Source organism: Furipterus horrens, unplaced genomic scaffold, assembly GCF_987537825.1.
Source record: "Furipterus horrens unplaced genomic scaffold, mFurHor1.1.pri manual_scaffold_7, whole genome shotgun sequence".
NCBI classification, from domain to species: Eukaryota; Metazoa; Chordata; class Mammalia; order Chiroptera; family Furipteridae; genus Furipterus; species Furipterus horrens.
In genome coordinates, this window is record NW_028327177.1 from 31855686 (window position 1) to 31870817 (window position 15132).

The window sequence follows — 15132 nt, forward strand, 5'->3', positions numbered from 1 at the left end:
GAGATATACCTACGAAATGTAATGGTGGGAAAACATAGGGAAGAGAGATTTGATTTTTAAAAGATAGACTTGGTTCTGTACAAGTATATTAAATTTGGAAATCTCCTAAGTCAAATTACTGTTTCATCCAATATATTAGTACTTTAAATAGTAGATAGATTATTTTTACCACCTTCCTATATGTTTTCTTACTCACATGAACTTAAATGGTACATTGTTATTTTTACAGCGTTTGTTTTCCTAAACCAGGAATAATTTATAATGGCATCCTAGAAAAGATAATGAAGCTCATATTTCTAAAGATGCCAGTGGATTTCTTAAAATATTCAAATCAACTACTTTTATGTATAATGAGACATGAACTTGGTGTTATTTCATTTTTAAAAGATTTACTCTATCCTGTTGCATCTTAACTTATATAGAAATGTGTCAAGTATGAGTTATTTTTCATGTGCCTTCATTTAGAGTAATGTCAAATTTTAAATAGACATGTTTAAATAATTTAAGTATGATAAAATGTATTTAATATATACTGTTCACAATGGTGGTTAAATATTTTGTTTATACATTCTCTTTTAAATACATAGTAATACATTGTACTGATTCATGTGTACTTGCTTTTTGTGTAATAAGACAAAGAATTCAGTACTGTTGAGATAAAATTTTATGATGAGGCATAATTGAAATAAATTTATTTAGGTGTGTTATACTGGGTAACAAATGTACCATGTTTAAATATCATAATATATTTATTTTTTGAATATTAAGATTCAGAAATTCTCAAAAGCAATTAAATATTTGATAGTAAATTTGATGGTAAATACTTGAAAATAATTAGATTAAATGTGGTTACAGTACTTAATACAAAAGATTACAAGCTTAAAATATGCAATTTAGTTAATCACTAACACTAAATCTTTGCATATGATTTTGATTTGTTTGATTAAAACTAGCAACTATAATATGAATTTATATTATTTTTGTTTTCAATTGCTTTGTAAATAGTGGAAAGCAAAATAAATAAATAAGATAAAAATACTACCCAAGTCAGCCCAAACAATTTAAACTAAAACGTATATATCATTAGACTTATACTTTGTTAGTAGATCTTTCATATTTTAAAATTATGTTTGATTTCATTTCTGTTACAAAGATTAAGAAAGTCTTCAAGCATATATAAAAAGCCAGAAGCATTTTACAGTAAACATTCATATGTCTATCACCTGAATTCTGCAATTTTTTATTGCATTTGCTTTATGATGTATTGATTTGTTTATCCAACAACCCATTTTTATTTTTATTTTATGTATGTATGTATGTATGTATTTATTTATTTATTTTGAGAAAAACAGGTCTTTATTTACAATATTCCAACCTTGGGAGGCTGGGAGCACTTCAGCTAGGACCTCTTTTCTCCCATGACACCCAGCAATTCCCTTGCTCCCCAAAAGGCTATAAACTAAAACCGAGCCCATCCCTTATCTGTCAGCTCTCTCCTTCATGATCTGGGGTATGTTGTCTTCAGCCTCCGTGTAATAACCTAGGAAAGCATGTGCTGTGTTACACTGGATCTGGTGAAGTCCTCTCCATATGCCCTGAGTTCCAACAGTCCAGATAGAGTCTGGGTCTGCAAGACGGAGTCCTCAGTGGCTTTGGAGTGAGCTGGAGTGGGCACAATCAAAGCAGCAGCATGCCTGCTTTCTTATTAGCTCAGGCCGCACTGGATCCTGACTACAAACTGCATAGCTGCTTGCTGCTTCCCACAGGGCCGCTACAACATCCTCTTCCATCATGTTCCTATCATGCTTCTCTAGCCAACAACCCATTTAAAAAAAAATTTATTTATTTATTTTTAGATAAAGAGGGAAAGGGAGGCAGAGAAACATGGATGTGCAAGAGATACATCGATTGGTTGCCTCTCCCATGCCCCCAACTGGGGATCTGGCCTGCAACCCAGTCATGCGCCCTGACTGGGAATTGAACCCAGGCTGGCACTCAGTCCACTGACCCACACCAGCCAGGGCCCAACAATCCATTTTTAAAAGAATACATACTTTAAACAAGTTGCAGAATTAGTTAGAATACTTTTAAACATTTTAGCGTGAATATTATGAATTGGAGTTCAATATTTATTTGTGTCTGTATATTTTTCTTTTAAGATAAGATTTGCAAACAGTGAAATGCACAGAACTGAAATGATGATTTTTGACGGTTGACCACAACTTTGTAGCTTAAGTCCCTCAAATTCAGAACATTATGGTCACCCCAGATAGTTTTCTCCTCTCCCTTTCTAATCAGTTCGCTGACATCTTAAGCAGCCATTGTTCTAATTAAAAAAAAAAAAAAATCAGAAATAAGTTTTGCCTGTTCTAGAACTTCAATCTTGGAATCATACTGTATGTACCCCTGGTTTCTGTTTTCTTTCACCCATCTTAACATTTTTAATATTCATTCATGTTCATCCATTTTCTGTCAGTAGTTCATTGCTTTTCGTTGCTGAGTAGTATCCATTGTATAAATATACCACAATTGGTTTATCTTTTGATGTACTTCTGGGCTATTTTTAGATTTTGGCTATTGTGTATAACGATTCTATGAATATTGTTTTGCAAATTTGTTATGAACATAATGTTGGATTGGGGAAGTTATACAATTAACTTTTTAAGAATTGCCAGATCTTTTCCCAAAGGGATTGTGCGATTTAAACTTCCATTTACAATATATGGTTTCTTTTTTAAAATAGTTTTGTATGTTCAATGATTAGAATGTCAGAATTGGAATTGATGAATCATCAACTTTTCTGATATTTAAATGAATTGAAAATGCTGGGCATGTAGTTCAGATATCTGGAAATATTGTCGTTTTATTTACTTTTTTCTTCTTTAGCATTCATTGCATATATACTTTGACTCTAGGTCTTGAGAAATATGAAATGTATAGTCCCTGTCATGCTCATAAAGTGTCATTCTGAAAATGCAAAGAAATATCTTCTAGGTTTATTTTATATATAACGATACTTGTCCTTAGTTGACATTCCATCTACTAGGTAGAGGAAACAATGGATGGTTACCAATTTAAAGGAATTTGTGTATTAATGTTTGTATATTTTTTAGTGTAATAAAAACAGATTTAAATCTTAAATTTATATTTCTGTTATGTTGATGCATATTAAGCATACTCGTATGTTTTGGTAATTTTAAAATTCAAAAAAGTACACTCTGCACGAGTATTTACATTCTTTATAGAATTTGATTACATAAGACATTTTAAATTTCATATGCTCAATTGAAAACAATATGTTTACAGTATATAGGATTTTTGAAAGAAAGGAAAGAATATTAAATCCTTTGGTTTATACAATGCACATTTAAGCTATCCCACCCTAGAGTGACTATGCTTATGAATCATTAAAATTATAGTGTCTACCACCAATATTAAAACATTATCCACCTCTCTGTTTTTTCAAAGCATCTTTACCTTGTGAATCTTGCTGTTAGGGCTTTAAGTCTCTTGTTTACATAGACCATTTTTTGTTACGGATTTGGGAAGTACATTACAGAGTCAAGGGAGAAATAGATCAGAACCAAGTTTAGAAATAAAAATTATAGCCCTGGGTGGTGTGGCTCAGTGGATTGAGTGCTGGCCTGCAAACCAAAAGGTTGCCAGTTCGATTCCCAGTCAGGGCACATGCCTGGGTTGTGGGCCAGTTTCCCAATTGGGGGCATGCGAGAAGCAACCACACACTGATGGTTCTCTCTCTCTCCTTCTCCCTCCTTCCCCATCTCTAAAAATAAATAAAATCTTAAACAAGAAATAAAAATCATAGTTATGTTGGAATTGTCAGGGGTAGTTACTCTAGAATGTAGCAAACTAGTCAATATTTTATGTAATACAGGTAGGGTAGATATAAGAGGTTATGTTTGTTGTATATTTAATTCCCAGTTGTCTTCATTCTACTTTTTGGATTCATTCTCACTTCCTTTCCTACCCCAAGTCCTACATTTAAAAGGGACTAAATGGGACAAGTACAAGGGCAAGATGATGTTGATGGTAGGTAACATTTAGGGAGTAGTACTCATTACACAGCAAGTGCTGAGGAATTATATTTTTCTCTTGGATAACCTAATAAAAAACAAGTTTTAAAAATGCAGAAAGATATTGTCAGTCTTTCGTTCGATGCACAGTAACTGCTACTGGTAGAAATAATGCAAAAAAGAAAACATTAAAATTGGATAAAATTTCACACCACAGAGTTCTTTAGAATTCAAAAACCAAAGCAGCCTATCTTTTTTGTTTATGCTAAAAACCTGAAAACTATCTGGGAGAATCAAGGTGGGTAAAACTGAAATAACACACAACAACTACCAATTTATATAAAAACTGGTAAATTGTCTTGACTAAAAACTGATGGAGTGATAAATTCTTGATAATATTTAGGTATTCAAAATTTGATTTAGCAAAAGCGCATTTGGTAGAAATTATGATTATAAAAGAAAACATTTTGGCAAAACTAAAGTCAGTAAAATATACATAAAAAAGTGATGAATTAAGTCTTTCTTGTAAAGTTTACTTGAAAAATGATTCTGAAGGTAATAATTAAAATAAAAAGAAAAATAGACAATAATGGAGATGAGTTCAAAGCTAACTTCTAAAGGTTGTTTTCTCAATGAAAAATTACTTTTAAGATTATTCTCTTCGAATTAAATATTTTTATAAACATGAAGTCAAAATGTACCTAGATTCCAAATGGCAGTTTTGAAGAGTATCTATCTGTTCTGGGAATATGGTGATGAATACTGTCAAAACAGACCCTCCTCTCAGGACTTTATAGTTTAAGCATATTAAATAATTTGTCATATAAGTAATTGCTGAAATAATGCTGAGGTAATAAGCCAACTTGATCTAGTTTGGCAATAAGGGAAATTTAAGCTGTCTGGAAGGGTAAGCAGAAATTAATTTAGTATAACATGTGAGAGTGAGAGATGTAGACGATCCTTTGGCTGGAAGTAGCATGTTTTCTTTAAGATCATTAATTCTAATGGATTTTAAGCAAGAAAGGTACACGATCATATTTATATTTAAAAATAGATAAAATATAGTAAATATGGAAAAGAGTATTAGGGAGTAGAAGTGGCAGGAGAATATCTCAGTGGACCTATTGGGAAGGCCCTATAATAGTAACGTAGTTCAGAGATGAAGATGCTTGGCTTCTCTGCTTAGGGCTACAGCAGCTTGAATCCTTTTAGGGACTGATAAAAAATTCATTGGGTCATGTGTTCTGGACACAGTTGATTTACGCTGCATATGAATCAATTGTTTTCTGAAAAAAATCTGATAGTTCTGATGATAACTTAATGTTGGGAGATAATCAAGACTCTAAATCCATGAATGCCAATGATGAAGATTTGGATTATCTAAATTCCAGTAGTCACACTGGATTTTCTAGGATTTTGGGAAATTGGTTTCCTGACTTGAAGATGTACAGGTTTTATTTTGGTGGACTTAAATTTCTATTTGGTAGAATCTTCACTAGAATGACTGGTTATATAATAGAGGTATGTTTAACTTTTTAAGAGTCTGCCAAGCTGCTTTCCAAAGTGTTTGCACTGTTTACATTCCTTCCAGCAGAATGCATATTTTCTGTGGCTTTACATCTCTGTGAACACTTGGTATGGTCAGGGTTTTTTTGCTATTAGTCAGTTTAGTGGGCATGTGGTGTTATTGTGTATATGTTTTTAAATAGTTTTATTGAGATATAATTCATATACCATATAATTCTCCTATATGAAGTATAAAATTCATGGTTTTTAAAAGTATTTTCCCATGTGTGTGCAACTATCACTACAGACAATTTTAGAACATTTTCAGCACTTCCAAAAGAAACCCTGTATATAGCTTTCATACATCTCCCTCCTTCCTTCTACTCCTAACCTCAAACCTCAGCCCTAAAGTAACCACTAATCTATAGACATCCCCATTCTGGACATTTCATATGAATGGAGCCATGTGATATGTGATTTTTTGTGACTGGCTTTTATTTAGCGTAATGTTTTCAAGGTTCATCTGTGTTGTAGAATATGTCAGTACTTTATTCCTTTTTATGGTCAAGTAATATTCCATTGTAAGGCTGTACCACATTTAGTTTATCCATTTGTCAGTTGAATGGGCATTTGGGTTGTTTCTACCTTTGGGTTATTCTGGATAATCCAGCTATAAATATTCATGTACAAGTTTTTATGTGAATATATGTTTTTATTTTTCTCGGGCATATACTTAGGAGTGGAATTGCTGTGTCATATGGTAACTACTTAATATGAAGAACTGCAAGAATGTTTTCCATAGTGGCTGCACTACTTTATATGCCCACCAGCAGCGTATGAGGTTTCCAACTTCTCCATGTCCTCACCACACTTATTATCTGGCTTTTTGATTCTAATCATCCTAGTGGATGTTCGTATTATGTATTTATGTTCTGGCTAAGAAATCTTTGCCTACTTCAAGGTTACAGATACTGTTGATCCTTAAATAACATGGGAGTTAGGATTGCCAACTCCTCCCTGCAGTTGAAAATCTGAGTATAATTTACGACTTCCCCAAAACTTAACTACTAGTAACTTATTGTTGACTAGAAGCCTTACTGATAACATAGTTGATTAACACATATTTTGTATGTTGTATATATTTTATACTATATTCTTACAGTAAAGTAAGCTAGAGAAATAAGATGTTATTAAGAAAATCATAAGGAAGAGAAAATACACTTATAGTATTTATTGAAAAGAATCTGTGTATTAGTGGACCTGCGTAGTTCAAACCTGTGTTGTTCTGGGTCAACTGTATTTTCTCCTATGTTTGCCTATACAGATTTGTAGTTTTAAGCTTTACATTTAGGTCTGTGATCTATTTTGAGTTAAATTTTGTATATGGGTGAGTTAATGCTTGATGCTTATCTTTTTCCATATGGTTACACAGCTGATTCAGCAACATTTGTTGAAAAGACTTTTTCCCCCATTGAATTTGCTTCACCGGCTTTGTTGAATATCAGTTGACCATACATATATGTGTCAGTCTATTCTTGGCCCACTGTCCTGTTGTGTTGATTTGTATGTCTTCTTTTCCTTTTGCCTGTACCAAACCATCTTGATTATTGTTGTGTGATAGCAAACCAAGAAATCAGATGAGGTAAGTCTTCCAACTTAATTCTTTTTAAAAATTGTTTTGGCTTGTCTAGGTTCTTTACATTTCATATAAATTTTAGAATCTACATGTTAATTTCTACCAAAAGCATCCCAGGATTTGATTGATATTGTGTTCTATAAGAAATCATTTTGGGGAGAATTTTTTTTTTAAATTGAAAATTTCAATCCATGAAATATGGGCTTTATATTTTAGATCTTAGCTAATTTCTTTCAGCATAGCCTATTAATTTTCAATGTAGAGGGCTTAGGTGCCTTTTGTTAGATGTTTTCTTAAGTATTTCATATGTATTATTTTGGAGATACTGTGAATGAACTTTTAAAAATTTAAATTTTCAGTTATTTCTTGCTGGTCTGTATAAATATAGTTGATTTTTTACTTGTGAACCTTGCAACCTGTGCCTCTGCTAAATTTGTTTTAGTCATTAGTTCTTAGATTTCTTGGGCATTTCTATGTAAGCAATCTTATCTGCACATTGGTACAGTCTAACTTCTTCCTTTCTGAAGTTTATGCTTATTGTTTTTATTGCCTTATTGCAGTGGCTAGGGCTTCCAGGACTTTGTTGATTAGAAGTGGTAAAAGGGGGAAATCCTTGTCTTTTTCCTGATCTCAGTGTTTTTTCTTTTCTTATTAAGTAAATGATGCATTTTAAAAAGGTAATTATTTAGTTTTTGTTTTGTGAATTCTATTGTTTTGATAGTTTCCTGGGATCACGTGTGTACTTGGTAAAAGATACAGGGCATGGGGAAATGAAATTTTGTGGTCTGTGACTAGAGTGCCTTTTATTTTGCCCCTGAAAATCCAGCATACATGTTAGGTGAGAAACAGGAGGACTCAGTATGAGGCTGGTCTGTATTTCTCTTGGAGAAGCTGGTGTTTTAACTGTAAGTGCCAAGGGGAAAATAGAGGAAGTAAGGCCGACCAGGGGGGGATTTTGTCTAGTGCAAAGTGTGCTTGAATTAATAGATAAGTTATATAGTGTTCCTGCTTCAAAACACTTGAGAATTTAGAATATCATGTTCATGCCTTTCAACCTATTCTGCTGTTATTTTGCTTTATCTTTAAAAGTTGAGGTATATAATTTACAAGCAGTAAAATGTAGTAGTTATAAAATTATCAGTGGTTATTTTTATTAATTGTGTGTATTTAGAAGATGTTCTTCTCTCCTGTCCTTTTCCATTCAATCCCCCAGCCGCGGAGGCAGCAACCACTTTTTGGTTTCTATCATCAAACATCAGCTTCTTATTGTGCAGTTCAGGAGAATATTCTGTTTTAGATCATTTGGATATGTGGGATACACACACACACACACACACATACACACACATGGGGCAACTCCCTAAAAACCAGAATTTATACATAAATTGTGTATTTATTCTTACATGTTTCAACTTCAGTCATCATTTCTTAGCATACATAATTGTAGTAGAAAAAGTCTGAATTTACTCAACACCCCAAAATAGACACAACTACTACTGACACAGTGTATTGTTGTCCTAAAAATACTCTATACTCCACCTATCCATGCCTCATTCATCCCCAACCTGTAGCAATCAGTCATCTTTTTTACTGTCTCTTTCCAGAATGTCATTTATAGTTAGAATCACACAGTATAAAATTACCTCTTCAATCATATGAGGGGGAACCCCGCAAAACAATTTGTTCATAAAAAATTGTGTTTTTAATTTTTAAAAATTGTTTTTAATTTTTACCTGTTTAAACTTTAGTCACCTTCAAAGTACTCTCCATTTGATGCAATACACCTATCAAGACATTTTTTCCACTGCCCAAAACAGTTTTTGAACTCATTGATTTTGATACCTTTTAGTGCTTCTGCTGTTTTTTGTTTCACCTCTCCCACAATGGCAAAGCATTCCCCTTGGAGGACTTTTTTTTATCCAGGGAAACAAAAAAAGTCCCTTGAGGCAAGATTGGGTGAACAGGGAGGGTGGGGCATGGGACCATGCCATTTTTGGTCAAAAACTGCTGAACACTCATTGTGGTGTGGGCAGGTGCACTTGTAAATCACCCATCATGAAATGGGCAATGCATAGAAAGAGTCTTCAAAAAAATTTCACTGAAGCTGAACACAGCCTCTCACAGCAATGCCAGCTGGTACAGTGATACAGATGGGTTCCTAGAACACTTACTTAGCTGGCCCACCCTCCAGAAGATAACTCCAGTTTTTTGGCTCCCCTCTCATCTCATATACGTACATAGGGGTGTGTGTGTGTGTATTTGGCTTGACAGTTTTTAAATTGAGGTATAATTGACGTAACATACTAATTTCAGGTGTACCATGTAACATTTTATATGTATTGTGAAATAATCACCACAATAAGTCTAGATAACATTGGACATGTTTTTCCAAGGTGGTTCTGGAAATGTCGTTGAGAAAACTACAGGCTTTTATAAGAAGGAACTTTTTAAATTCCTGATTATATACTACTGGATTCTTAGAATCAGTGGCCCAACCTGATTACTCTGTAACTCGGACACAAAAGTATTTTCATGTAGTCTCATTCCTACTTTGCTGTTTTACATTTGTTCATTTTTGAGAAAACTACAGATTTTTTTCTGACAACTATGATCTTATTTTAGTTTTCCTGATTTGTTATGTCATTATTAATTAAATCAGTTTTCAAAACATGTGATTTTAGATATTTTCCCAAGGATTTTGAAATACTATTTTTAATTCCTAGAGTTATAAAATGTTTGCAGTGATTATGTTATTCTACTTCAACTGAGTTTATATGATTTTGAGATAAAAAATTTATAGTCATTGCACTCATGGTAATGGTAGCACCAGACATTTGAATTGCCTAGTTTATAAAATGCTAACATGATATGGTCAAATATTCTTTCATACTTCATAATACAATCTGATGTTTTTGTGTATTTTTTGTTTGAATAACCTTATTTTTAAATACTAAAGTGATCTTCAGTAATGTAGTTTTTATTTTATTTTTCTATTCTAGTTTATTCAGCCCCTAAAGAAATAACAGTGTCCAAGGGACAAGAAGTGGAACCTGATAGTCTGGTCAAATATTTCACTGTTGTTTGGTGTAAGGCTTCAAAGAAAAAACACAAAAAGTGGGAAGGTGATGCTGTTCTTATTGTCAAAGGAAATTCATTGACATTAAAGGACTTGGAAGGCAAAGACATTGGAAGAGGTATTGTGATATTATCTAATGTTTGGGATCTGGCTTAGAATTAGTCTATGTCTCTGGTTACATAATTGAAATCTAATTGGGTTTCATAAAGGGATAGATTAAGATATTCTTTAATTGACTTTTATGTCTAAATTATCTCATGATATTTAGTCTTATGTATACTAGCTCAGTGAGGCAATTCCTATCTCATGGTTTCATTTCCTCCAAACACTGATTTTCTCAAAAAATCAAATGGTCAGCCCTGCCTGGTGTGGCTCAGTGGCTGAGGCGACATTTCTGCAAACCGGAAGGTCCCCTGCTGGATTCCCCGTCAGGGCACATGCCTGGGTTGCAGGCCAGGTCTGCGGTTGGGGGCTGATGTTTTTCTCCCTCTCTTCCTCCCTCCCTCCGTCTCTGTAAAATAAATAAATAAATAAAACCTTAAAAGAAAATCATACGGTCAGCCAGGTACACACAGTTTGGCATTTTTCTGAGACCAAGCAGTTTGTCCTGGTGCACTTCCCCTCAGCCCCTGCTTTGTCTTTGCAGAATGCTAAGTGATTAAAAATTACAAAGATGTTCATATCAGAAGTGAAATGAGATCTAATTTCAGTAATGTCAAATTAAATTTTGCAAAAAGCTAGGAGATAATGGCAAGGCATGATGTCTAGATTATACATTTAAATTGAAGGTTGCCAGTATTTCTATTATAAGATGTTGTCAGCGTGATTTGTACTAATACAAATTAACCCACAGATTCAGAATGCCTAACACCAACCCTGGTTTTTTGCATTGCCTCTTATTGTTCAATTTTGAGTATGACCCATAATTATAAAATCTGTTCTACATGTTCATTCATTTAAAAATTTCATAGTTTGTAGTTGTCAGTAACTATTATGTGTCAAGCACTATGCTAAGAGTAAACATTTAAAGATGGATATCATTTATAGTTTAGTGGGAACAGGCCAATGTAATTGTTAATTAGGAAGCAATAAGATAATTGTTTCAATGAGAATTTTACTAAGTGCAATAGGATCATGCATGAAATAACCATTAAAGTCTGTCTAGGAGGCTAGAGGAAAACTTCACAAGGAGTTATTGTGTAAGGTAGTATTTGAAGGATGAATTGTTTTGTGTTGGGTATAAGAAGGGGACATATACTAGAGGAAGTAACATATGCAAAGACACACAGGCAGGAAGAGTTAAAAGTAGTTCAAAGTTTCAGGGACATAGTATATAAAGGCCATTGACAGTGACAGAGCTGAGGCAAAACTGAATTCTCTGCAACAGATATTTTTAAATTATAAAGATTTTGAACAACCACTATATCTACAGTGTCACTCAGCATTTTGAGTAATTAAAAAAATTACAGTACACATTCATTGCATGTTGTTGGTTAAGATAGGGTATAGATTTTTGGAGAGCTTGTTCATGCTTATTTAGTCAAGTTCTAAAGCCAAGTTCTAAAGCCAACTAGAGAGGTAAAAGTTACCAAAATGTCTCTGAAATGTCTTTTTCTTTAAAGATTTTATTTATTTTCAAAGGGGGGGGGGAGGGAGGAAGGAAGAGAGGGAGAGAAACATCAATATGTGGTTGCCTCTCGCACACCCCCAACTAGGGACCTGGCCTGCAACCCAAGCATGTGCCCTGACTGGGTATCGAACCTGCGACCCTTTGATTCGAAGGCTGGTGCTCAATCCACTGAGCCACACCAGCCAGAGCTGGAATATCTTTTACCTATAACTTATAGTATATATGATTTTATGTATGTATAGTTCATAGTAAAATGATGTTTGAGTTGCAAGTAGCAAAAAATACAAATTGAAACAGTGATTTTTACCCTATCTTCACAAGTAGAGTCACTTAAGGTGCTTTTAAAATATACCCGTGCTTAGGCCCTGATCTCTGAGGCTGTGATTGATTTGGCCTGAATGGTGGGGAGAGTGACTGGGCATAAGTATATTTTAGATTTCCAGGTGATTCTAATATCCAGCAGGGGTTGAGAACCACCAATTTTAACAGTTAGATTTTATTTATTGTTTTTTAGAGAAAGGGGAAGGGAAGTAGAAAGACAGGAAGAGAAACATTGATGTGTAAGAGAGAAATCCATCAGTTGCCTCTCCTATGCCCCCAACTGGGGACCTAGCCTGCAACCCAGGCTTGTGCCCTAACTGAGAATTGAACCAGCGACCCCTAGGTTCACAAGCCAGCACTCAATCCACTGAGCCACACCTGCCAGAGCTAAATAGTAAAGGTGAAAACATTCAAACATTAGATTTGATTGCTTAATTGTAATAGTAATAAATGTATCACCCTACAGTTAATAATGCAAGTTTTGGCTTGTAATTCAGACAGTTTTTCTTTTAAATAAATTGGATATACAGTATCTAAATATTGTTATTAGAGGGATGGAGACTAGGGGAACTCTAGCACTGAGGGCCAGAATGTTGAAATTGCTGATAGCTTGTGATAATGTAGTCAGGCTCAATCAGCCATCTTTATATAATACCCAGTAAAAAACAGTGTGGAAAACAAAGTTCAAGAGTTTTAAGAAAATTTTCTAGGGATTTAGAGATGTTTCAAGGAGTTATCACTGTGGGTCAAAAGTGAAATGAGAGATCCTAGAGTTACAGAGATTTCTAGAGAAGCCTCAAAATTAATTTTATTCTTGTCTCCTATTTCCATACTGAGATTAACAGTACAGTCCGCCCTGCTGTATCTTCTGGTTTCGTATCCCTGGATCTAACTAATCTCGGTGCTTTCTTTAAGTGAAAAGGTAGAAGTTCTTGACATAATAAAGCATTTTATCATCTCCCATCCTCACAAAAAGGGTTAGTACAGTACAATAAGATATTTTGAGAGAGAGAGAGACCACATTCACATAACTTTAATTACAGTATATTATAGTTGGTCTAATTATTAGTTATTGTTAATCTACTATGCTTAATTTATAAATTAAATTTTATCATAGGTAGGTATGTATAGGAAAAATGAAGTGTATATAAGGTTTGGTACTATGCACGGTTTTAAGCAACCAGAGAGGGTCTTGGAACATACAGGGTAACCATATATGAAGATAAACCTGTAATCTTCATTAACGTGGAGAGGTCAAGACTAGGGTTGAATTCAGATTACTTAGGGAGTAGAGCAATTGGTCTTTGGCATTTAGGAACACCAGCTAACTAATTTCTTCCTATATTAGAGCGTTAAAATTAAAAAGTGCTCCATTATAAATCATTTAAGAATATATATGTTACCAGTTGGTACAGATTATAGTTTTAGCCCAGTTTTAATTGGGCAAAATGTAGCAATTTCCAGTTAGTTTTAAAAGGCCATATCTTCTAAAATGTGAGTGTTTTATTGCTTTGAGTCTTAAAAAAGTTTAGGGTCTACACAGTTCTTGCCCCCCTGTAATCACACAATAACTATGTATTTAATGTAGACAAGCATAGGAGTCTAAAACTTCAGTAATATCTATCTGGTTAATGAGCTCATTTTGAGCAAACTCTGATTTACTCATTTACATTCCACCAGCATCTTACACATGGCAACACTTAATTCAACAAGCTTGATATCATAAAGTCTCCCACTTTTTATTCAGACCTAGATCTTGAATGATCAGTGGCCTCTTGCCACAGCTACATTTTAACTTTCCTATCATATGGAACAGTATGGTAATGGTTGTGGTAGCAGTTGCTTTTATTGCTGGTTATCCTTCACACTTCCAGCTTTTTTAAGTGGAAATAGGGATGCCATGGTGTTTCTCTATTTTGTTCCCAAGGAAGGAGAGTCTATACACATACCAAACTTTTCTTGGCTTGATTTACTGCAGAGATGGTAAAGCTATAAGAGTACATACAGTAAGTTTTATTTTCAACAATTAAAAAAAATGCTTGCTTTCTCTAAAACGTGGCTAATTTTTATGGTTATATTTTATTTATTTATTTCTGATTTCTTAGTGATTTTTTTTCTTTTTGCCAAAATGATAAATTTTGTTTTCATTCTGGCTGATGGGCTATACAAGGCTTTTTGTGTTCAAAGCCATTTTCATTCTGGACAGTTATGGAAAGGTGACTATGGTATCATTAATTAAGTTATCTCAGGGTGTCAGTAAATTAAATTAACTATTTTTGTTCTCAATTGAAAGGCACTGGATATAAATTCAAAGAACTTGAAAAGATCGAAGAGGGCCATATGATGATGATTGGTGGAAAAGAAATAGAAGTCACGGGTATGATCTCCCCAGATGATTTCAGCAGTGGCAGATGTTTTCAGCTTGGAGGAGGAAGTTCTGCTATATCGAGTTCTTCTCAAGCAGCCCAAAAGTGTTTTTCTAACCCTTTAAAAAGTGTCTATAAACGAAATTCAAAGGAAAATAGGCAGAATAGTTTCCAAAATTGCAAACCACGCCATGACCCACATGCACCAAGTAAGATTTAAAAAATCGTTTGAATATTCTGTTTTCCTGTCAAAATTTTTGATATGTGAATTTAAAGTTTAAATTTTCTTTTAAAGTCCTCAGGTGAGCCCTGACTGGTGTGGTGTCATTCTGCAAACCAAAAGTTTGGTCGCCTGTTTGATTCCAGGTCAGGGCACATGCCTGGGTCGCGGACCAGGTCCCTGGTTGGGGGCATGAGAGAGGCAACCGATGGATGTTTCTCTTGCACATGGAGTTTCTCTCCTTCTCTTCCTCCCTCCCTTCCCCTTTAAAAATACAATAAATAAATAAAATCTTATAAGTTTTCAGGTGAAAGTATATATTATTCTTAAGATCTACAATCTG

At 34.1% G+C, this 15132-nt stretch overlaps 1 protein-coding gene across 1 annotated transcript in view; it reads left to right on the plus strand.

Moving 5' to 3' along the window:
- RAD54B (RAD54 homolog B) overlaps positions 1–15132 on the plus strand; it is an 84455-nt gene that overhangs the window by 39075 nt on the left and 30248 nt on the right. The window contains 2 exon segments of the mRNA XM_090284891.1: positions 10176–10370; positions 14497–14778. Coding sequence (XP_090141017.1) covers positions 10176–10370; positions 14497–14778 — 477 coding nt within the window.